This window comes from Pecten maximus, chromosome 7 (assembly GCF_902652985.1).
Source record: "Pecten maximus chromosome 7, xPecMax1.1, whole genome shotgun sequence".
Taxonomy (NCBI): Eukaryota; Metazoa; Mollusca; class Bivalvia; order Pectinida; family Pectinidae; genus Pecten; species Pecten maximus.
Window position 1 is genome coordinate 34,930,397 of NC_047021.1, and position 26,728 is coordinate 34,957,124.

A 26,728-nucleotide genomic window follows, 5' to 3' on the forward strand; every position below is an offset into this window, starting at 1 on the left:
GACTAGGCGAGATTGGCAGCCGGTTAGCCATGCCAAGACCCGCCCTTATGACCCATGTCATTGGTTAACTCTTTCTTAATACGTAAAGCTGGTTGTGGAAATGCCACCTCATTTTCGGAAAAACTAAAATGATGGTTTACGTTAAATAAAGTCAGAACTATGTTTAATAGTGAGCGGATTTGTTTTGAGGATGGACTGGTATCATAAATCTACGATGGCGCGAGTCCGGGTTTATTTCACTTGTGTGATACACGAGAAAGGATAAAGATGGTACAGTCCATGGACATATTTATATAACAGTATATTTCAGTTGGTATAAAAACATATATTTGTTAGAAATTTAAAACAAACCATAAAATCTTTTGGTTTTGTGCTTTAACCATTTCGTCTGGAATATATAGTGCTACTTGGTGCGTTTTAAAGTGTCCCAGGAGGTTTATTTAGTTTTTTCCCGGATTGTTACTGGGAATAAAAGTGTTTTCGCCGATGATTCCAGGATTTTTCGGCACCAATGGATTGTACAGTATGGGAGCCTCACGGATTGTCTGTCTGTGTGTCCTTGTGCTCCTTACTGTAGCGCAGGCTCATGCCACGTGGTGGTAAGTCTCTTTAGTGGTCACTTGATAACTGTCTATACAGAACACCTGGTTAATCAGGACTTTACACAAATTCATGTTTATGAAGCACACCTGTCTTTATAGGTATCTGTCTATAAAGGACACAACGCCGTGTCGCCATGGCGTGTGGTGATGAAGTTAACAGAAGAAATAAAAAGTTGTCATAGATGTACAAATGTACTGTATATATTGTACAATGTTAATTCGTTATATATATTAAATGCACTTTGATTAAAAGTTGTCTGGAGAAGGAGATGTCTTTATTAAGGAGAGTTTTCCTACTACATTCTTCGAGTGTATAATAATATACTTACCTGAAATTATCACAAAAATGAAAAAATGAAAAAAAAAAAAAAACTTTTGAGAGAGTATTCATATGAACACAAGGTGAAATAATGGTTTAATAACGGTAACGATATACACTCTGAATACTTCTAAGGTACAGATTATGATATCATTATAACGTTTTATACTATTGACAACAAATTTGATATAAAGAAGTTTATGGTATAAGATATATGCAACTCTTGTTGAGGTAAGTAATCCCTCGATGGAATCATACACCTTCATCGTTATTTCCTTGGTTCCCGTAGCGCATCTTGTGTGATCTTATCCTTGACGTTGTTTTGGTTCTCGTTTACCTTCTATTGTTTATTGATCGCCATTGTCCTTGTAATTCCGATTGACTTGTATTGTTTGGTGAACCTCGTTGACTTATTTGTTCGCTAAATTCGAATGACCTGACAGTAATGACGCTGTTTGAGACCCCTAAATGATAATGCATTGCTTTTATTTTCCCCGATTTCATTTTGACATTTTGGTGATAGTTTTGTGATTAGAAAAGCAAAATATTACATCGCCGCCAAAAAAAACCCAATAACAGTTGTTTTATAATACTTACAGTATTAAAAACATAATTATCTCCTTTGAACAAACTCTTATAAAGAATCTAACTTCGCAACGCTATTAAATTCGAAGGCAAAATGTACGAGCATTTGGAAACGTATTCAAATGTAGCCAGCTGCAACTTCAGGGGTAGACATGAGATTGTACATGTAAACTGCTGTTAGAAGGAAATAAAAAAAATACTGCATTGTATACAACGTGAAAAGATAAGGGGTGACACTTAAAGTGTAAATATTAAAGAATATGTCTTTTAACATCAGTGTTATAGTCAGACTTACCAGAACATCAGCCGTCACTCTGACGTGCCGCCAATGCGCGTGTAACATGCAAGGCGTGCTCGAGAAAATTCGGTGAAAGTATTTCTATACAAAACTATGTTTAAGATTATAAAGCATGTCAGTTTAAGTTTGTTTTGTGTGAATTCCAGTGTGACACTGCTGTAGGTTTGGGCAGAGATAAACATATCTGTTTAAACATCTTTACTTATCTTTGTTATCGATCCAATAAATGTATTATGTCTCTCTACACGCGCAAGGCCAATTATGAAAAACATCTTGATGAAATGAACAGATTTCTTGAAATACGTAAACTATTCGTGTTACGTTAAACATTACGTGCAACTTATATCACCAGTAAACCAGGCACGCGCATGAATTACATGCATTTTATATGAATTATTTCACTACAGCAGGATACACATGTTCTAATGGTTTATATACATAACCTGTAACGAGACGAGAAAAACGGGCTGTGAACGCGGAGTACATAAGTAAAACAACAAAGAGAGGTCATTTTTCTTTCAACTTCTTTTTGGGGGAGATATTGCCTTTTTATTTATATATATACATATGTATTGTCATGGACACTATTAATTTTTTTTACATATTTTTCAGTGGTATTGGTAATCGTTAATTACACAGATTGATAAACCCTATCATTAAACACGGTTTCGGGTATTTAACTTTTGAAATCGATTTTCTAGCTTCAAATCTGTTTGAAAGTGCAGAGATCATCATATAAATACGTATCTGCCACAACTTGATTTGAATACATACTATCTCTATAGTAACGCTAAACGGTATATATTTAATACGGAAAAATTAATTGGAGATGTACGTCAACTATCTAATCATGATATGAGGTATACAAGTGATTTATATACACTGATCGGGGCACAAGGGAGCAGCCGCGTGAAATACTTAATAAACAGTACCAAAGTTTGGTTTTAGTCTCTTTATCAAATCTGTATACGTAACTGTTAGGCATTATATTTACCCGTGACCGCTAGATGACGAAATAAAACTTTATGTAAATTTTGGAGACTGGAGACATAATGAAAACGACATCAGATTATCAGTACATTTCACGCAGGACGGACATGACGTAAGCTTATAGGCAAAGTTCGGGAATCATATAAGGCTTGATGTTACTTCGAATACATAGCGGAAGTGACGTAAGATTGTAAGTAGACTTTGAAGACATGTAAGGGGTGTCTGATAGTGACTTTATGGCCTGTCAGCATCCGTGGTTTAGAGAGTAGGCAGAGCGGCTACATCATTCTGTTGATCTGTCAGAACCACGTGTAGCTGGCCAGACTTACACTGACAATTCTAAACCATAACGCTATTATCGCCTTGTTAAAGAAAATATTACCAACGATATTGCTGTCACTCTTGCTCGTTAATGCTAAATTGTCGGATTCGAATTTTGAGATAGTTATCGCAAAAGGCCAGGTTAATACTAATGTTCGTTACTTCTCAACATCAGCAATACTCCAAGCTAACTCCAGCAATACTCCAAGCTAACTTCAGCAATTCTCCAAGCTAACTTCAGCAATACTCCAAGTTAACTTCAGCAATACTCCAAGCTAACTTCAGCAATACTCCAAGATAACTTCAGCAATACTCCAATCCAACATCAGCAATACTCCAATCCAACTTCAGTAATACTCCAATCCAACTTCAGCAATACTCCAATCCAACATCAGCAATACTCCAATCTAACATCAGCAATACTCCAATCTAACATCAGCAATACTCCAAGCTAGCTTCAGCAATACTCCAATCTATCTTCAGCAATACTCCAATCCAACATCAGCAATACTCCAATCTAACTTCAGCAATACTCCAATCTAACTTCAGCAATACTCCAATCTAACTTCAGCAATACTCCAATCTAACTTCAGCAGTACTCCAATCTAACTTCAGCAATACTCCAATCTAACCTAAGTAATGGATTTTAATACATTTCAGCACCTACTTCTCTATTAATTCTCTTAATTAATTAAGCATTGTGTATGTGAATCAATCCTCAATTCAGCATTGTTACTTGAAGGGGAATGAATGAAATCGTTTTTGCCTGGCCATCTTGTTTTGTAAAACTGACGCATGGAAGGCATAAATATAATCTTTAATGATTTCTTGTAAGCTGCGAAAAGAGGTGTTTGTGTAGAAGTGGTAGATGTTATATAGTCTTCTATCTTATCTGAGGGAAGTTACTTGACGGGACGACGGACATGAAGGTTTTAGTGCCTCATGGTTAATGGAGAAGGTAGACCTAGGTGTTTTGCTTGTTATGTGTCAGTATTTTCAAACGGCTTATGCTTCTTTCTAACCAAAATCCACTGTCTATAATAAAGAATTGATCTAGTTTTCTATCAGTAGGCCAGTTCACTGCAAAATGCACTCCGTAGCGTTGTGAATAAGAATGGTAAAATTTAGGCATTAATGCCACTACTACTGGTTGGTAGTAAGGGAGAAGGATGCGCTGAGAATAAAAAAGTAAGAGTGAAAAGTGCGAACTAGATGTCAATGAGACTTTAAGGAAATTACATGTTTTAACAGGAATATAAATAGTATATAGCAATTCTGCCAAATTCGTGTCTTTATCTTGTAAACTTTGACAAAGCAATTAGCCTTAATCTCCATGAATGAGGTGTGAAACATATACCAAGAAATTAATTTACATTTGTTCCCATCGTAACGTGATAGACACGTGGCCCATTAGCCGTGACGGGGTTACCGACAGAAAAGTAGACAGATACCATACATTAATCACACTTTACTCGTGTCTGCTGGAAATTCGGGAATACGATTGGAGTCCTACCATCCAATAAAATGAATTGAATTAAATGAATTGAATACCTTCTCTGCAACAGTGAATTTATTGCATTGGATTTTTTTCATGTATTTGTATCATATATAGGTCGCTTATAATTCTCATAATATGCCTTACTATGTTTTCGTTGTCGCTACCCCGGTTCCTATTTTGAGAACACGGCACTACCTGGATTTGGCCTAGATTTTTATTATAGATGTCGCGTTGTTTTCATGGGTGTGTGCTGGTAAATATTTCTTTTGTTCACAAGTTGATCCCATTTGATCGGTATTGAGTTTGAATTAACTTTTGTTTAAATTTCTATTGTTGTCTACTATGAATTTACCATACTCTGTTATATTACACCATAACTGGCGTAACTAAGGTTACTCAGGTTTTCGTATAGTAATTTAACGGAATATCACCATCGACATGAACGTGTCACTTAGTTACATATACAACTATCAAAGAAATCAGACAGTTTAAAAGATGGTGCTTCTTACGCGAGTTAGAATTTCACCTGTCAAATATAGATAATACCTGTCGCTCATACTTCTTTATCTGTTTCAGACAAAGAAAACATACTCAAAATTTGCAAAACAATTTTAATATCCTTCTTGGGTATGTCTGACTCATGAAGAAATTTAATGTTTCAGCGACAAAATGAAGTCTATGTAGGCATCAGATTTACAACGTCGGCAGTATATATATATTGACACTGAATATGCACGTGTAAAACATAGTGTTATTCCATCTCTTCCACTTTGCCTGACCTACCGATAAAAATGTATAGCGTCGCTATAAGAATGGGTCTCTCAATACTAAATGTGCCAAGAAACAAGATACACGTCCGACGGACTATGAAAACGTGAGAAGTTAATATTAGCGGTGAATTCATTATGCTTAACTAGATATTTTCACATATAATAAAATCAAAAATGAGATATAATTGGCTTCCATTAGAACAAGGAACATTGTTAGGTGTCAATTACAGAAAGCAGCCCTAAATCCGAATACAATGGGGACTCGCTAATCCAGCTATCCATAACAACTCTACTGTCCCGATCAGTGACGTAATGGGATTGTTCTTATATTATCTAAATATATCTTAAAACATAGCGAATACACAATTAATATTAGTAGATAATAATGCATTATATACAGAAATACAGGAAAAATGTACAAAATAGTGTTATGTTAGGGATCAAATGAGCAAAATATGAACAAATTTCTCACAGTGACCATTAAAAACCTCAACGGAGAATTGAATCAAGTGATCTAAAGAGAACGATGTTTCCGTCACATCGAAGCCATCCACAATGTAAAGCAAAATAGGACGATATGGTGTTTATTTATTACACTAGTACGTACGAAAGATTTACTTAAAACAAGAGTTCAAGGGCAAGACAATCATACAAATGTTCGATGTATGTTTGTTGAATTAAGTTAAGATGAAAACATGGGATAAATTATAAGATGTTTCAGTAATCAGGCAGAATTTTATTACAGCGTTATTAAAAATGACGATATTGAAACATAATGTCAACTTCGTTTGACAGTCGCAATACTGATTCTGTGCAATGAAATCATTTAACCAGATAGAAGAGAAAATGAACTCTAAACGAGATCTTAATCGAAAAGTCTTCAATGTTTAATAAAACACCTACATAATTAACCCATGTTCTTCATATAAAGTGGGGCAAAAATTACACCTATTTCGAAATAAATATTTCACGCGCGTATCATAGAAAACTCGTCCTTTGGCGTGTGTTAAGTTGTACAATGTTAATGGTCCTCTGGGTTTATGTAGGTAAAGGGTCGGTCATACCTGAGGTATTCACACCTTGATTTGATATTGTAATGTATAGCCTTGTGTGATGGGCCGTATTTTAAATCAATCCGAGCTGGTAGATACATCTAGCTTATATCTATATATGAGAGTAACATAACATTGATATATATATATGGTGATTGTATATCTTTTTTAGAGAAGGACGTTTTATAAAAATGATTATCTGATTTACACATTGAAGGATAATCGTTTGAATTGGGTATAAAATGGAGAAGTCATAAAACTGTTTTTAAATCAAGCTGACATCACACAAAACTTTTTAACTTGTGTCCCTGTAAAAGGCAACCTAATTATCTGTCATCGTATCATTTACAAAATTAATAAGTATCAATTACAGAATGAATCAGAAAGTTTGTATCGAAGTGTTACACCCAAACTTCGAGAGGTTACTATAGAAAGCCATACATCCGTCAGACCTGACAATGACCTGATCACTTTAGTTCCCAGTCGTGTTGTGTGGCCGCCCTATATCTAAACACAAGTATGGAATATAAAGGTGTTTGTAATTAGTAAGAACATATTTCATACAATATCTAACATTCACAAATAGAACCGAAATAATCAATTGAAATAAATCAATATAACTGAAACATTATGTATAGCATAATGATAAACTAGACGTTCAAAGAGAAATAAATGGTCTTACAATGTATTACTTGACAAACCATATATATCTGTTTGACTCAACAAATGACTGTTTGACTCACCATATGACTGTTTGGCTAACTATATAACTGTTTGACTAACCATATAACTGTTTGACTAACCATATAACTGTTTGACTAACCATGTAACTGTTTGACTAACCATATGACTGTTTGACTAACCATATAACTGTCTGACAAACCATACAACTGTTTGACTAACCATTCAACTGTCTGACTAACCATATGACTGTTTGACTAACCATATAACTGTTTGACTAACCATATAACTGTTTGACTAACCATATGACTGTTTGACTAACCATATAACTGTTTGACAAACCATACAACTGTTTGACAAACCATACAACTGTTTGACTTACCATATAACTGTTTGACTAACCATATAACTGTTTGACTAACCATATGACTGTTTGACTAACCATATAACTGTTTGACTCACCATACAACTGTTTGACAAACCATACAACTGTTTGACAAACCATACAACTGTTTAACAAACCATATAAATGTTTGACTTACCATATATGTTTGCCAAACCATATAACTGTTTGACAAACCATATGACTGTTTGACTAACCATATAACTGTTTGACTAACCATATAACTGTTTGACAAACCATACAACTGTTTGACTAACCATATAACTGTTTGACAAACCAAATGACTGTTTGACTAACCATATAACTGTTTGACTAACCATACAACTGTTTGACTAACCATATGACTGTTTGACTAACCATATGACTGTTTGACTAACCATATGGCCATTCTTGTATAATATATAGAATTCATAAACAGATAAATATTTAAAGTTTCTAAGATTGTTTTGTAAATCCACCACCTTTTCGATATATAAATATTTGTTGAGGTCAATCTTTTTTTTCCTGACTCCCCCTTTGGATTTCCGGATTACCATACTTGTTGCTCCTCATTCATGAGTCCTATAAGGACATAATAACTGTATGATGTAGTTTTACATTCGTTATTCGGCTAATGGTGCTGTTATCACCAAATGTAAAAGTGATATCAACTTGTTCGAGAGTTAAAACACTCCTAACATTCAATTAAATCAATTCCAAGAGTATCATATTCGAAATTATGTACGAATGAGTTGTTACTTTATGGAATAAATTCCGTTGTCTTGAATAAATCGTATAATGGATATCTTTAAATATTTCACTAGCGACTTAATTCGGGAAATTCGGTCTCATCCCAGGCTTCACCTTTAAAAATCTTGCTCTCATTTTAGTATCTGCCCAGGTCTTTCTGTTGCCTTCCATTTTGTTTCGTTTTTTTTCATATCATTCCCTGATGCTGTCAACAAATCCCTGTATGTTCATTCTCTGGTGTTTTTTATTTCCTCTTTCCTGAACACAAAGTTTACAAAATCAATTTGAAATGTTACAGGTTTATCAGTCAGATGCCCCTCCACGCCGTGGGGGCGGGGGTACTGTGTGACAACATTCCAGGACTGGTGGGAAAGCAACGGCGCATGTGCAGGGAGCACCCCAAGCTGATGGTCAGTTTAGGGGAGGGAGCGCGTATGGGAGTAAAAGAGTGCCAGAGCCAGTTTCGATACCATAGATGGAATTGTTCAACACTTGACCGCGATGCATCTGTATTCGGCAAAATTATGCTAAAAGGTAGGTACCGGTTTTGTAATACCAGGAACGTTATTTTGGAGTCAGACGACTATACGAAGGTACCTAGCAGACTAATCTATCTTGGATATTTCATGTCTAACTGAGGGGCCGTGGTGGCCGAGTGGTTAAGGTGTCCCGACACTTTATCACTAGCCCTCCACCTCTGGATTGCGAATTCGAAACCTACGTGGTGCAGTTGCCAGGCACTGACCGTAGGCCGGTGGTTTTTCTCCGGGTACTCCGGCTTTCATCCACCTCCAAAACCTGACACGTCCTTAAATGACCCTGGCTGTTAATAGGACGTTAAACAAAAACAAACAATTGATGTCTAACTGTCTTACCAGAGACAGTCCTAGTAGATCGAAAATTCTCGACCAGAAACATGTGCAGTAGATCTAATTGCTTGACTGGAATCGGACTCATGATATGTAAATGTTGGGTCGTAAAAAAATCAGCAGTTTTTATGGCGTCTCGAAAACAGTTATATATTTACTGTTGTTCTAAATAGCATTCACGAAGTCGCTCCTAGATATTTCCAGTTTCTTTTGTTCCTCTCGACGGTGGGTTCAGATTGAATGTTTTTTTGTTATTTTGTTATAACAAATAAACATAAAACAATGACTCATAAATAAAGACATATGTTTCTTAATATCCTGAGACACCCCATTTTATCAAATGTACCGGAGAAACCCAAATCTCATAATTGAAAGACAATTATTAACTAATTCAAAGCACTATCATTAATTTGGTTGCTATTTCATTCATAGAAACATGCGCACATTCATAAAAAGGAGAAATGTTCGTTCAGATTCGTACTAAAGTCACTCACGAATTCATTAGTTCGTCATGAGTCATGATGACTTTGTCATTTGCTGTAGTACATTTCAGCAATACCTTCTCTAGTTTTGTGACGAATTGTGTACTTACTATACCGCGTCATCTTCTGCCCTAATTGATACGGTATGGAACTAATTTGTACGGAGATAAGACTGTTGATATCATTTATTAAAATATAAGAAATAATTTCTTCAAACAGAGATAATCACCTCGAGATGCGAACTTCAAGTGCAATAAACTCAAAAAGCAATGCGATCAGGATGAGGAAGGGATTTTTCTGTTAATCTGTTCAGCCACGTACACTCCTTTTCTACACCATACCTCCCTCTCTTCATCCCACATCTTAGCTTCCTCATCCTCTCCCTCCCGTCGCGATCATAATTACCCATTAAGAATTTAAGGATATAATGCAATAAATGTTTAAGATGTTTTTTTTTTATATATCAACAGGGACACCTGTAACACATTTTGAAGCTTGATATCATAACATTATAGAAAGAGCAATCCCTAAGCAGTAAGAAATAGTTAATATCAGTATACAACTTGTACCATGCTGTATATACATGAATGACATAGTAACACCTACGTATAGACAAAAACATCCTCTTTTTAAAATGGGGTTTCTTTAGTATGCAATAACATTTGTGTTAAACGGTTTACACTTTAAGATGCCACTTTCTTTCAATCATGCAAATCTGCCTTTTGATTGATATATTCTTGCAGGCTTTTGTAAAACAATTAAAGACAACCCAAATTCGTCAAAACCGCAAGGAAAAAGCATCACTGTATTAGAGAACTATTAAGATAGTTATGTAGTTTTATATTATGTACCCCTCTTCTCTCATCACAGCATAGCGTTGAACATTTTAAAGTCAGTAATATGGCTCAATTCCGATCAGAAACTCTGTAGATATTGTCAAACCTGGTTAAGACAACCCTGACAGAACATCGTAAAAACATTGAACTCACTCGGAAGAAAACTGGCACGAGATTTCAGTGTAGTCTAGAAATATCTTTATGAGGCGGGATTTATTGAAGTAATGTGAAGAGTGTGGCACTTTAAACACGAATAATGTCGACGTCACAGTTTCTGTGTATTTATCTGATAGGAAAGATGATATAATTATTGTAGCGGTGAGATCTTTAGGGGGGTCCAAGCGGGTCCCAATATACTACCCAGGTGGCATGCCGATTACACTCCCAAACAGCACTGTTACTGTCCACAAACTCAACATGCCAACAAGCACCACTAAATCAGTATCATGCAAACGCTTGCTCGTGCGGTTTATGATATTATGATATGGAAATATATGGCGACCACCAGCACTGCAGATTTTTATACTCCATAAAATGTTATACTGTTATCACTGCTGAAAAGCTATTGCTTACTTTCTGCCCTGTGACGCCTTTCTTCTAATGGTAATAATAACAATGTTTGCATAAAGGAACTAGTATTGGTACAGTTTGTATTTCGTTTCCGTGGTTTTTATTTGGTATCAACTTTTATTTTTCAGTTTCAATTTTTATTTTGTTTTTATAACCCTCCCTCTAATTTGTTTTATTTTAATACCTGGTCTGTTTTTTCTCTCTACTCTCGCTGTTTTGATTGGTCCTGTTTTCGTATCACCTTGATTCCCATTTTTGTCTTAATAATTGATGTTGACGTCTCCTTAATTGATGTTGTTGCTTTGTAACATTTTGACATTATGGTACTTGCTTTTTCTGAATATAACTTAGAATATTATCATTAGTATTACAAATGGTGGTGTAACAAACTTCCATTGTTTGACTGTACATGACGTCATGGCTCGTCACTCGAAATGCTTCACTTCCGGTGCATTTGTAAATGGTGGAGATAACATATAGTGTGTCATATTTCTCCTTACTTGTATCATATTATGCAAGATCATAGATTTCAAAAGTGTTGCCTCATTTACTTTTCCATAAAGGAATATGTATAATATTTCTGTGTTGTGGCCGAAATTTTGTCTACCCTTTGTGATCGAGTCCCATACTAATTTTACCCTTTTTGGGCCATGTATATTCATTTGCTTGCGTTCAGTTGAGTTATTATTGTGAAATTGGTATATGCGCTTAACTTTGAAGTTAAAGAAGCTGATAAGAGACCAGTCGAATTTTGATGTGCGATGTTGTTGCCTATTTTGAAACCATGATTGACCAAAAGTGATTTAGTTATATTTGCCAAATTTGTACTTTGAGGTATTGTCTCAATTGCTACTTTGAGTCTGAGAAAGCGAACGTGTCTCGTTATGTTCTGATTGCCTGGATCTATCACTTTAATACGTTTTAACTTTCTTTAGTTGGAAACAAGGTCTGATGCTTTTTTTCTTACATAATTGTGTTCATTTTTCTTTCTTCTGAGTATGTTAACATTGTTTCGAATTTTTGGCCTCTCATCAGACAAGTTCAAATCTATTAAAAATTTGCGCATTACGTATGAGATATACTGTTATAAACTCTGTAGATGAAATTTGAAATGGAAAAAGGGAAATGCTGTGGAAACTGAAATAATTATAAACAAAGAGTAGTTAAGTCATAAATAAGCAAAGTTTATCAAGTGAAATTACCAATGACGTGTATATACTGATAAATCTGATTCACAACAGTCACTACCACATCTGTTTGGATTAAACAATGATCAGTGAAATCTACCGTTTTTGATATATAATGCCGTTACATGTGCTCAACAAGGTTGTCTTTACCTGGGATTATTACGCTAACATATCGCACTATGATAAGTAGTAAGACTAGTGGCGGGGAAGTAGATATATAAAATATAATAAAAAGCGACCTTTATCAAGTACTCTATCGAGGCGGGAGATTGGATCACGGCGGCATAGGCTTATTACTACTCTAACTGGTTAATCTACTCGCAGTATCACGGAAACATCGGATAACTAATAATCCGGACTGGTAATCGGGGAATTATCCCGACCATTTTGATAATGATACGATAGTACAGACATCAAAGGAAGACAATAGGCAGCTGGCATGGATGTACGCACGTGCATTACGCGTACGGGCTGGGCGGTCACTGATTAGGAGAAACCGGTCCACCAGCTGGGTGTAGATATCATAACTTACTACTAGACTTACAACAAAATCACGTGACAATGTATGTAAATAATGAAATAGTGAAGATTTTTTTGTTGGTACTTTATGCTCTCAGTTAACGTTCTTCACGTGTAGACAATTGTAATATTGACTAGTTTTATATTGGTCATATACAACAGCCACACAGGTGAATAGCACATTGAAATTATATATAAATTTATAGTACATCTAATGAGAGATTCAATATGTCTAATGATAGAAATAGTATATTTAATGAGAGATATGGTATATTTAATGAGACTTAGTAAATCTAATGATATAACTAGTATATAAAATGAGAAATTTAGTATATCTAATGATAGAAATAGGATATTTGATGAGAGATTAAACATATCCAATGATAGAAATAGGATATTTGATGAGAGATTAAACATATCCAATGATAGAAATAGTATATCTAATGAGAGATATGGTATATTTAATGAGATATTTAGTATATCTAATGATAGAAATAGTATATTTAATGAGAGATATAGTACATTGTATATTAAATGAGAGATATGGTATATTTTATTAGATATTTAGTATATCTAATGATAGAAATAGTATATTTAATGAGAGATATGGTATATTTAATGAGATATTTAGTATATCTAATTATAGAAATAGTATATTTAATGATAGATATAGTATATTTAATGAGAGATATGGTATATCTAATTAGATATTTAGTATGTTTAATGATAGAAATATTATATTTAATGATAGATATAGAATATTTAAGGATAGAAATAGTATATTTAATGAGATATTCTCTGTCTGTTTAGGCTAGTTGAAGTTTAACAAACACACACAACAGTATCTGTACTTCAGATAAATCAGGCGATACATAAACCAGATCAGGCTATTATTACTACATTATTAATATTACTTCAGATTCTTCAAACATTTTCTTCGGGTTAGCAAGTATGTATATGTGAATAATACATTCGTTTATCACAGCTAGTTAGATTTTACGTGTGCTAATTTGGTAACTGTATAATTATGTTTATGCAATAAACGATTTTGTAACGGTATACAAAATAAAAGCTGTTCCTCGTGTGATAATTTATTTAAAGTTCCCACATCGACAAGGATGTGTTATCAAACCCTATAAGTTCATTACACAGACAACAATAGTTAGACAAGGCCTCATGGTATTGTTAATTTTATACCATCTTACCACGAACATATCACTGAATGGGGACTTCAATTGGTTATACAAACAAAACGTTTGTAGTTTTGTACTTTGTTCGCTTACACCCCACCTGTATCCCACCTGTTTATGGGATATATTTGTCTCTAGATAATATAATTTACAGACACCTGGGTATGAAATAAACATAATTCGGACACAATGACAACCACTATAAATGTTATTGATTGCGAAATCTGTCGATTTCTTTGCATATATGTGACTGACAATATATTCAACATGAAGGTCTTGAATACATTAAACAATTCTGATAGATTTCCGGATGCATCTCAATACGATATTTCTTTTTCGAACTCTGTGCCAAACCACAAAACCCGTTCACGTTCCTTGGTTCGGTATTTAAATTGTTCATAGCCAAGAGTATTTCCAATCGAACAGATTTCCATACCAATTACAGGTATTAAGAGGTACCCGGAAGATGTTTTTACAGAGAAGTGGGTTCGACAATAGAGTGGTAAAGATTTAACTAAATACTGGTAAAACGTCAAGTTCGTCATGTTGGTATATCCACGGTTTCTCATTGTATTATAGCCTTACGAGCACTACAGTCAGGCTAATGTTATTGTGTCCACACTTGTCCAAACAATTGGACGGAAATATCCGTATTAACATTACTCTCAATATTTATACAACCTAAGACGCTCCAAACCAACATTTATATAAAACTATGTTACGAAAAATTTTAAGCATTTTTGAAAACCTATTTTTACAATGAGATTATCAGATTTCCTGATTTTTTCTTCTTACAGATTAGTTATATATGACACATTGCTTAAGGTGGTACATGACTGTCTTGGCATATTTAAAGCATTTTTGGAATTCGTCCTCATGTCTAGTGCTATGAACAAGAATATAATAATAATTCTATGTAGGCGAGCTAAGTTGGGGCAGGGTTGGTCTTCATACTGTCTGCCCTTCCCTCTAGACATGATGTCAAATGTTTGGATTTGGTTTCCACCATGATTGTATATTTTTACATGATTTATCACATACAAACACACTCTTGTGAATGCTTTCCTATATTTTATGTATTCGTTTTAAATGAAATAAAGTTGTTAGAACTATATGTTTTTATGAGGGTTATTAAAGGAATTTTGTGTTTTTGTTTGTAAAAATTAGGGCATGTTGACGATATATTGCAATTACGAGACGCCTGTATGCTTGATAATTGATATCATCTTTTTCTTTATAGTTTGTATTAAAAAAAAATCCGAATGTTTTTTTGTTGAAATCGAAGTAAGAAAGCCATGGTAAAACTGAACCATTCAAAAACTATTGTCCTTGTATTGTATTCTCTCAGTGGTGTTTATTGAAGTATTGTTGTTCATAGGTTGCTCCCGTTTTATTGATGAAGATTGAGATTTACGGTTTCGCATGCACGTCATTTTATGTTTTAACCAGCTAAGTACTCGCAACAGAAAAGTGATTTTAATTAATTGATACATGATAGTGTTATTGCACGGATACTTTGAAGCGGGGTCTGTCATGAATCTGATCTGCATATATTTATACGAGTTTGTGTTAAATACAACAAATACATTTGTATGCTAGCACAAACAAAATTTACACAGCAATATCACAAAAAATGGCCATGTTAAAATTAACAAACAACAACAAATACAGAACACTGAAAGCAACATTGAATGAAATATGAAAATATCCATTATATAAATGGATATGTCATAAATCAGATCCTTCCTATGTACAAAACGTAAGTGACGTCCTAGCAGAACCTTAATATTCCCTCTATTCCTCAACTGAGGTACAGCTGAATGCCAGCAGATTTAAATTGTTTATTATATAATCATTTCTAATTCATTATTAATGTTATGATTTACATGTTTCCATAGGTACACGTGAGGCGTCGTTTGTGTATTCCATTTCATCAGCCGGAGTCGTGCACGCTATTACACGTGCATGCAGCAAAGGAGAGCTAATCCAGTGCGGTTGTGATCCCAGCAAAACTGGGAAGAGTGCGGACCGGATAGGCTCCTTCGAGTGGGGTGGATGTAGCGACAATGTCCGGTGGGGCAGCTACTTCTCCAGGATGTTTATAGACGCCAGGGAAAAGAAAATTAAAGATTCCCGCGCTTTGATGAACCTTCATAACAACCGTGCCGGACGACGGGTATGATAATATTAAGGAATAAAACACATCTCGCTAATGTGTAAAATACATGTAATAAAAATAGATCAATAGACAATAGTAATGATAAAATTATAATTGACAAGACATCCATTGGATCCAGTTTGTTACATGAGCACACGCTATTATCACGCCTTTCATAAACTTCCCTCAACTTGCCTCCATGTAAATTTTCTTCACGTTGAAATCATAGCATTTTCTGATGTCACAACAACACTTGATGACATGTTAATTTGGGAAATGAAATTAGTTAAGCAAATATATGGCATGGGAAGGGGATTGCACAAAAGACCAACGAGTTTAATAGTACCTTAAATATAAATATATTACGATTAATGAATATAGAACTGCATAATACAGCTGTTTCATTGTCCGACATGAAGTCAGACGTATTTAATGCTTGCCAATAAGCCTAGTGGTTCCGTTGTCATTGTCACCACCCTCAACACCAGTGTTCTCATTTTGAGAATGTACCCTTAAGCGGATTTGACATAGATTTCCATGACAGGTAGATTCAATAAAGCAGATGACGCTCAATCTTCCGCACCACCTGGTCTTATTTTTCATGTACTTTTTCGATGGTTTACGTGCAAATCTATATTCTTTGGTTTGTATTCAGTCTTTAGTTTCCATGGAATTTTAGTAGAATTACGCTTTCGTGTTGTTATTTACATGAACAAGTGAAGCTAAAGATTAAAGGAATCCAGCATATTTTCAAATTTTATTTTTTATACAGAAATATTTTAATTGTCGAATCTGAAATGAATAGAAAACAGTAAAGAAATTCAAAACAATTCCCTACACATGCCGATATATACGATAGCCTGTGGAATGTCCAGGTATAGAGCATACCGTCCAACAAATACGTCTCGCTTTGACAGATTTCAATTATACGGAACAATGTTAATCCCCTTCTTGTTGACCTACCCTTCAACACACCTACCTTTCTCAATAGATGTCGTGTCTATAGTGTTTTCCTTGCTGTAATCCATCGCCACTTGATAACATAATTTACACATACAAGCATGCCCATGGCCAGTCTCGCCAGTTCAACCTAATTCATAGCAGATTTACGTCACTATATCATGACTCGATAACCTCTAAGGAAATTGCTTTTTTTTATATATGGACATTGTCTGTTGTTCTTTTGAAGTGAGAGGAACGACTGATTATCGTTATAGCGATAATCTATTGCTTGCTTGATATAACTCCAGTTAAAAAAATGTTCAACAGACTAACAAGTGTATCCCCTTTAAATAAGAGTTAAATTAAAGAGATAGTATATGCCAAATTGGGAATATAAAACTACATTATACAATCCCATCGTCCTTCCATGGCTCGTCAGTGATGCTAAAAGCTAAATGTGTGGTAATCCACAAGGGAGGTCAGTGTGAGTCTAAGAAATGCTAAAATATAAATGGATGTATATTAACTCTATAATTTGATTAAATTGATCTCGTAAAGCTTTTCTTTTCCTGATCTTTATATATGTATTTGCTACTTAACTCCTTCTTACTTGTGAATAAAGAACCAAAATTAAACATAGGAAATGCTTGCAAAGAAAAAGAAACAAAGAAACAAGAGAGTTGTAGTATTTTTCTGTCTTTGACACAAATCGTCTATCGTGCTACCATCTTAAACTACCAGTAATTTTTATTGATATTCAAAGTCAATTCACGAGTAACAAATGTTTTTTTCAGGCGGTGAAGCGGTTTATGAAGCTGGAATGCAAGTGTCATGGTGTCAGTGGTGCTTGCACTGTCCGCACGTGTTGGTTGGCGATGCAGCAATTCAAGCGTGTTGGTGAATATTTAAAAATGAAATACAACGGGGCCACGCAGGTCATGATCAACCAGGAAGGAAGTGGACTTATAGTAGCCAACCGGAACTACAAACGCCCCACCCGGAAGGACCTTGTTTACCTAGAGGAATCCCCGGATTACTGTTTTACAGACTTTGGCATGGGTAAGTTGACAACGACAACGACGACGACAACAACAACTACATCAACAAAAGTTGCTAGTTTCAAAAGTTCACATTATGTTCCTAAACTTGGGTGGAAAAAATGCGAAAACAATTGAGACCCAATTTGCCAAGGAGTTTTCTGGTTTTGGCACGATGACAGGTGAGACTTGATGGATGTAAACCCGAAGAGGTGATGCACCGTGATAAAAAACATAACTGAAACAACTCCAGACAACAAAGATTGAACGATCACGATAAAAGACGCTTTGCATTTTAATAATAAACTGTCCGTATCTCTTCGATACAAAATACATCTTAAACAGGCGATAGGGTTTCTTCCTTACCTGGTTAATGATAACGTGTAAGATTGGGTGAAATTTTAAACAAACATCAGAAAAAATAGACATCTTTGTTCCTGTATTCGCAATGTCCCCTATCGCCTCTTTACAAGGCTAATACAAACTATCCGTTTCACTCTCGCGGGTAAGCTGGCGGCCATTGATGAGATTATGCAGCATCATGGGTAATTTGATCTTGGCTTCGGTATTAGTAATTCTTACAGGGTTATTTTTAAAACGTCCGTTGCTAATCTTGATTGACATTTTAACACTTGCCATAGAAAAAAATACATCTTTACTCCTTTCAACTACAAATTTAAATTAAGTGAATCTCTGAACTACTGAAATAGCCCCGGGAGCCGAACAGTTATCATATGTCTCGGAATACATCATGTCAATTGTGTCTAGGATAAATTTAACTCTATAATACCCGATTTAATTTGACGTAACTAGAGTGAATATTACTCAGCAATTAGAACACTGATATATGTAATTGTCTTTTGTCTTTTCTACAAAGGAATGTTTCCTACAATGTATATCTGAAGCACAATAGACGGCGATTGCAATACATCTTAGTATATTTGTTTTCTGCAATGAATTCGTTAGAATCATTATCATCAAGTGTTAGTATATAGAATCATCGACACCAAACTGTTACCGTATAGAATTATCAAAACCAAACTGTTACCATATAGAACCATCAACACCAAAATGTTAATATAAACATGTTGAATCATCAACACCAAAACTGTTACCATATAGAACCATCAACACCAAACTGTTACTATATAGAACCATCTACACCAAACTATTACCATATAGAACCATCACCACCAACTGTTACCATATAGAACCATCAACACCAAACTGTTACCATATAGAACCATCACCACCAAACTGTTACCAATATAGAACCATCAACACCAAACTGTTACCATATAGAACCATCAACACCAAACTGTTACCAATATAGAACCATCAACACCAAACTGTTACCATATAGAATCATCAACACCAAACTGTTACCATATAGAACCATCAACACCAAACTGTTACCATATAGAATCATTAACACCAAACTATTACCATATAAAACCATCAACACCAAACTGTTACCATATAGAATCATCAACACCAAACTGTTACCATATAGAACCATCAACACCAAACTGTTACCATATAGAACCATCAACACCAAACTGTTACCATATAGAACCATTAACACCAAACTGTTACCATATAGAACCATCAACACCAAACTGTTACCATAAAGAACCATTAACATCAAACTGAATATAGTGCAACACAAAGGTATGGATATATTATTACAATGGAGACTACTTACTGTTATGAATTTGTAAAAGTTATTAAAAGCTAAATGATATTGTTGAGAATTGTTTTAGCTTTACGACAATTTTAATTTCTTAAAAAGAACCGTTGTCATTTGAAGCAAATGGGAGTCTGTAAATCATCATTATTGAGAATGTTATAAGTATCACTGAGATTAGCAAAAGGAAATCTATTTCAATGTGTAATTAATAATAGAAACTGCTTCTACCAGAGATATAAAATAGAAGTTCTGTTTGGATGTTTTGATATATTTTCTCAGAGCCTATACCTTTAGGTATGTTTTAGGAGAAGACATTCTCACATGTAGATAATTTACCCGTAACTAACATTTCAAATGTTTTTTATGTAATTCAAACGCTCCATAAACCCTGATTTATAATCAAAACATTGAGATGAATGAGACAGATTCCATTATTACCATCAGATAGGAGTGGCATGTTGACGATAACATAAAAAAGGGATGCCGTAAATCAGAGTTCCGGACAGAAACAATATGTCTAAATATAATAACACCAGTAGTCGCGTTATCATTGGAATGTTTGGTTGTTTCCTGAATTATTCCTGAAGTTATTTACATGTCTATTTACGACTCCCGTGTAATTTAAAGGGAACACAATGATTTGTAGTTTGTTTCCTCATCCAGTCCATATCAGAATACGTCAGTTATAGAAAATGAATTAATATCCGAGTCTCCTCACATCCTTAAAACGGGCACATCTGTCGTCTTACTTGTAGCATTTTAATTCAATACCAGTTTCTTCCTTTCTCATTTGATGTGTTGTCCTTTTGTATTAATCTTTTAGCCATTTTTTCAATTGACAAATGACATTTTATTATTGCGTTGGTACAGCAGACTCGTATCTGTATCTAATAGCACAAAATTACTGGAAAGCCTACGAATCTGTTAACACAAAATTACTGAACAGCTAACCTGCCCACGAATCTGTTAACACAAAATTACTGGACAGCTAACCTGCCCATGTATCTGTTAATGCTAAATTACTGGACAGGTGAGTTCGCTATGTATCGGAGAGCACATCATTGCTAGACATCAAATCTGTCTGTATGCCTGCTAGCGCAACCTCAGTAGACAGGTGACTTCGCTATGTATCCGGGAACGCACCATTACTAGCTGTCTAAACTGTCTATATGTCTGCTAGCACACATTAGTAGACTGCTAAATTATCTATATCCGGAGAGGACAAATAACTTGACAGCTAACCTTCCTGTTTCCGTCTCAGGGAGGTTTTTACATAGGGATACATTACATGTCGAGCTGGAAGGTTTCAGGGCCGGTTAAGCAGTGTATATACACAACCAGTGTATTTTCGTTGAATAAGTCACTTTCGTAGTCAAATAGAACAATAGACAAATTGACAATCTATTTTAAATGGGGGGAAAATAGGACAACCTAACAGAAATGTAAAGAAGGTATTGTTAAAATGTCATGGTGTCTTCCCTTACCACATTCGATAATTATGCCTGTCGTCATGAAATCTTCTGTGAAACAACATATTTTTTTTATAATCAGCGCCGATTAAGTATTTTATGATGAGGACTCTCTAATTATGTTTAGTGACAAAAGGTTAGCGTTATAGAGCAATTAGACAAAAAATATGACAACAAAATGCACAATATATACCTTAAATCTGTTTTAAGGCGAGATTTCGTTTTCCTCGTTTACATTACCACAGTCTGTATTGCCTGTATCAGTTATTATATCATATATCTTTACATCGCCTCTGAAACATGACAGATGTAAGATAAAAAATGAAACGGTAAACAAAGTCAGAAATAAATGTGCCATCATTGCTCGTCGATCTGTAGTAGGTTCTAACTACAGTAAAAATACGTCAATTAGCAACTGTCACACCTCAGCATAGCACTTTAATCACGAGGTGTGAAATATCACACTTTTGTTTTAAAAAACAACATGCCATCGGCAATATAAATATTTCCTCTACTTACGCGAGTCAGCTATATGATAAAATATCTGTTTGAAAACACCTGTTATATTAGACCTTCTGATTGGCTGAATGGTTTTATTCACAAAACATGACTCTTGCCGGGGAGGAAACACTTGTTAGAAGCTCATCTGAGATAACATAAGAGAAAGTAGGATAATTTTCTCAAACTACTTCTTTCGTTCGCCATTTTATGATATCTTAGCATTCTACCTCCTACATGGGCTTAACAGAACGCGAGCACGCGCGTGACTCTGGCGGCATAGTGAGCACGTGGGCAATATGACGGGAGGCCATGAATTTGTTATTATCTTATATATAATGTCAAAATATGTTCCAAAATAACTTTTTATGTTATTTTTATACATCCAATCAATCGGAAGCTAACATATGATTACAAGCAGAATGAGACACAGGTGGTTTTAACATACAGTCAGGTAGTTTGAGATATGCAATGAATTACTTCTTCTGAACAACAAAACAGTAATAAACCATTTTCTAATACTTACCTGCTTTTATTTGAATACATTTCAGACACAGTATACTTATATTTATGTTCATTTCATTACAAACACGTTATGTAAATAAATAATGAAATAAGAAATTTTTGTCGTGAAGTGTTCAGTATATCACCGACAAATATATAACAAAATGCTCCAAATGTCCAGAATAGCGACATCTGTTCCCATTGGAGAAGACTGACTGCCTCCAGATTTGTACTCTCAGACTTAGCTTCGTGCTTTGTTGTAATGTATCCAATTGAAGCATTTTTGTGCAGTTACATCAACTACAACAGGAGGACATGTCTGTGTTCGTTATTGTATGGCTTGTATCCTAAAGGACAGCGTCGTGCCATAGTAAATGTTGTTTGTTATACATGATTATCAAATGGCCATTATTATATATTTTGAGAAGAAATGGTGAGCCCACAGCATATCTTCTACACTGACATATTCAGGGAATGGTTGCACTATATCGATGTAATCCATGTTGTTTTCCTTGTCATAATGATTGTTTAATAGAATTAACCGTTTTCTTAGCTGATTATGACAATACTGATTTAAATAAAGTAACTTCCTAAAAAAACAAGCAAACAAACAAACAAAAACAAAAAAACCAAAACCAAAACCAAAACAAAAAAATCGATAATTTTCAAATCTTTAACAGCAATTAATCCCTAAGCAAAATATCAATCAATTGTTATATTAATCTGAACATTCTTTCACTTCAGGGTCATTCGGTACGGCTGGGCGGACATGTAACAAGACGTCAATGGGGACTGACGGATGTGACATCATGTGTTGTGGGCGTGGCTACGACACAAAAACCGCCATCTTGGTTGAGAAATGCGAGTGCAAGTTTCACTGGTGTTGTCACGTGAAGTGCAAAGAGTGTCGGCGCTGGGTTGATATACATACGTGTAAAGGGCCAAATCCCGTGATATCTCGTCCTGCACATAGGCGCTCATGGCGCAGATATAAATGAGAACCTCCGGCATAGGACTTCCGGTTTATCAATTTTTCGAGAGGTGGAATAGTACTTTATAGAATAGACACTCTCATCCAAGATAATCTTGTTTCGTTAAGTAAACTGGAAGGATCACAATTCCTCAGAGGACATTGGTCTCGGATTTGTTCAGATGAATGTCATCGACATGCTTGCAGTATGATATTGGAGAGCAGGTGTGCAATGTCTTCATTTGACTATTTTGCTTCACTCTGGACCAAAATAAAAATACTTAATTCTCACATTAGCGAGTCTAAGATTAAGATGCCCATCCATTGAGACATGTAGTCTGTTTGAGATTTTCACGGACAGTCATTAACAACGAAATTTAGTCTTATACAAGACAAAAAGATGTAAGATATGTCATTCGTTAGATAATTTAGATTAAAATAAGGAATAACGTATATGTATATATCAAGGAGTCAGAAAAATCATTGAAATATTGATTAGTTTACTTTTATATTGTTATTTTCATCTCATCCTCATCCTTTATTTATTTTCATTTTTGTACTGTCATATAACAACCCAGCAGTGTCAAGCGCTTTCACATGCTTCTTATTCCTATAATATCGACAACTTCAGAAAAAATGTCCAGTCTTTTATAATCCACGAGTCCTACGCAATATGTACATTCTGCTTCAAGTTCTCTTCATTCATACAAGATGAAGGCCTTGTTTTGTATTCAGTCATGTCGAACGTTTCGTAAATAATCATGTTAGATTAAGTTTTTTTTAATACCTTTGTACTTTAATTGTGCTGTTTCTATTATGTCTTTGTAGCTGTCGATGAAGGTACTGTATTCCATCGTTTTGGTTAAAATTGCAAAGCATGAAAATGGATTTGATCTACTGGGTATAAGCATTAAAGCTGCCTACCTGATAACACTATGTGTTTCGAGTGGTGCCTGGGGTGACTACATTCCGGATTTGTATGACCCGGAAGGCAGCGAAATATTTCATAGTATTATACTGCCTCCGATAATTAGTTCCGATCGCGATATGGAAAGTAGGCATAGAGGTGGGGGAGCAAATGAACATTGGATACGATTGATAAAAATATTATCTTTAAACAAGTAAGATATGAATATTTCAAAAAAAAAAGATCATTTAAAGATAAGTCAGTTTGTGTCGGATTTATGTATGTTAGAACCATGAAGATTTCTGTATTGAAAACATGTTACTTTCATTTCACATAGGACGATGTACATTTTCATTCAAGATATAAAAAAATCAACAAAATTGTGGTCGCCATTGTCACAGATAGAAATTTTGATATTGTTTTTGAATGCCATTGTGTTTTTCACAGTATTTATATTTTCTTTACTTCATACTTTATATGGATGAAGGCTGTTGATGTATTTTGTAGACTACAATTTTTTTCACCATCTAATGTAGAACACCTTTTGGTTCAATTTATTAAATCCTCTTTAACTTCAAAATTCAGCAAAAATACAGGAAGTTAAATTAGAATAACAAGAGTCGCTATCATACATTACTGTTCACGGTAAAATCATATACTTTTTCACATTGACACCATTTCGTACTTGCACAACAGCGAAAGAATACGTTAAATAAAATCCTGTTTGCAAAGCTCTGGTGAAGCAAACAGTCAGTACTTTCCTGGGATTTTTTTTTTTTACATAATCTTAGCCCCAGAGTGGAGAATCAGATTGAAACACCTTGTGATTTCTCTGTGATATTTATAGAATGCCATAGCTGTCACATATGGCATAAAATACTGTATGAATTGATGTTTTAAATATATCATATCATTACATCAATATAGGATTTGATATCACCAATATACGATTTAATTTTATCTTCATATAGTGTGATTTTACCATTTTATTATTTGATGTCACTATAGTATTATTTGATGTCACTATAATATTATTTGATGTCACTATAATATTATTTGATGTCACGATATCATCATATGATGTCACCATCATATTATTTACTTTCAATTTACCATTATGTTATATGATTATTTTGTATGATGTAAAATTATGAGATCTGATTTATCAATATATTATTTAATGTCAGCTATGTATGATTTAATTTTATCATTATATGATTTGGTGTCCATTGTATGAATTTGACAAACCAAAACAATGCTGCTGTTGGAGTCAGAAATGATGGTAACAACATGTGAGAAAGTGACCCCGTTTAAAGTTATGTTTACTTCGGATTCGTGAAGACGCTTGACATAATTATATTATACTAAATATATATTGGTGAAACAAATGATATTACATAATATAATATGATATATCAATACAATAAATTCATATTATGATAACATTAATTATAATGAGAATAAAATCCATACCATATGTGACAGTTATAGCGTTCCATAGATATTGCCTTCCTTCTATATCGGTATATATTTGTCAAAATAGCTTGTGATAATGGCGTTATTATTCAAATTTAATAGACTTCATTTGGTTTACATGATTTGTTTGCATTATGATTTAACAATTATGAAACAGGTTATATTAACTTCCGCTCGATCACAATATAATACAGGTAGTATTTTTGATGTTTTGTACATCTATACCTCGTTTTAAAGAAGCAATTAACCAGAAAGTCCAACTCATTTCTTTCGACATATTTGTCATACCACAGTTATGTACTAAGTTATATTAACTTATATGTATCACTCGTTTTGACCCTGACTCCTGGAGAAATCCTGAAGAATCGAATCCAAGTCGCCTTGCTGAAAGGCGACTACAGATAATAAAAACAACTAGTAGCTATTTCCGGTGTTTTGCAACATCTATGCCTCGTTCTGAAAAAGTAATATGCCAGAATGTGTCGTCCATTTTTTTTTTCGACAGAGGGGTATAAACTACCTCTAAAGACATAAGAACATATTCCGCATTGTGATATTATTTGTGATTTTGTTTGTTTGTTTAATATTTGTATATATTTGATAATAAATTTGCTTGAATGAACGAATAACTGCAATTTGTTCAGTGTTTTATTTTTGTGTGTACCATTACTACAACTGATGGCATACTTTGCAGACTTACCTCTCACTATTTTCCTACATCGTTTGAAAAGTCCAGACACTGTAAGTTACTACATCGACCTACAAACAGAAATGTACTTTAGTGATATTGATATTATGCAGATTTCAAACGTCTGCAACAGATAAGGAGTTATTTCTGCATGCGCACATTTGCAGTGCATATATATTTCCGCATCAATGTGTTACAGTTATTGTGTTAGTAGTCAAACACAGAGAAGACCGAGATGGGTAAAATGAACGATCGTAAAATTTTAATTCGATATCAAAATACAGCAGGATGCATCGTATTACTACAGGCGACATATGACCTTAAAGAACGGGATGTTGCCTGCAGATTTCATGGGCATTTAACTTAACATTTCTATGTATGTGCAAGACAGAGTTTGCAACTGAATTACGTCTACCAAGAAAACCTTTTGCAGGCCGGTCCTGTGGGGAGTGTTGCACATTCAGAGGAATCTTTATATGACAATAAAA

At 34.5% G+C, this 26,728-nt stretch overlaps 1 protein-coding gene across 1 annotated transcript; it reads left to right on the forward strand.

Moving 5' to 3' along the window:
* Positions 1-26,183, forward strand: LOC117330679 (protein Wnt-2b-A-like). The gene is made up of 5 exons (XM_033889121.1): positions 1-599; positions 8,547-8,782; positions 15,800-16,077; positions 17,796-18,060; positions 22,944-26,183. The coding sequence occupies exons 1-5, from the start codon at positions 487-489 to the stop codon at positions 23,195-23,197; spliced, it is 1,146 nt and encodes a 381-aa protein (XP_033745012.1). The 5' UTR covers positions 1-486; the 3' UTR covers positions 23,198-26,183.
* The last annotated feature ends 545 nt before the right edge of the window (positions 26,184-26,728 follow it).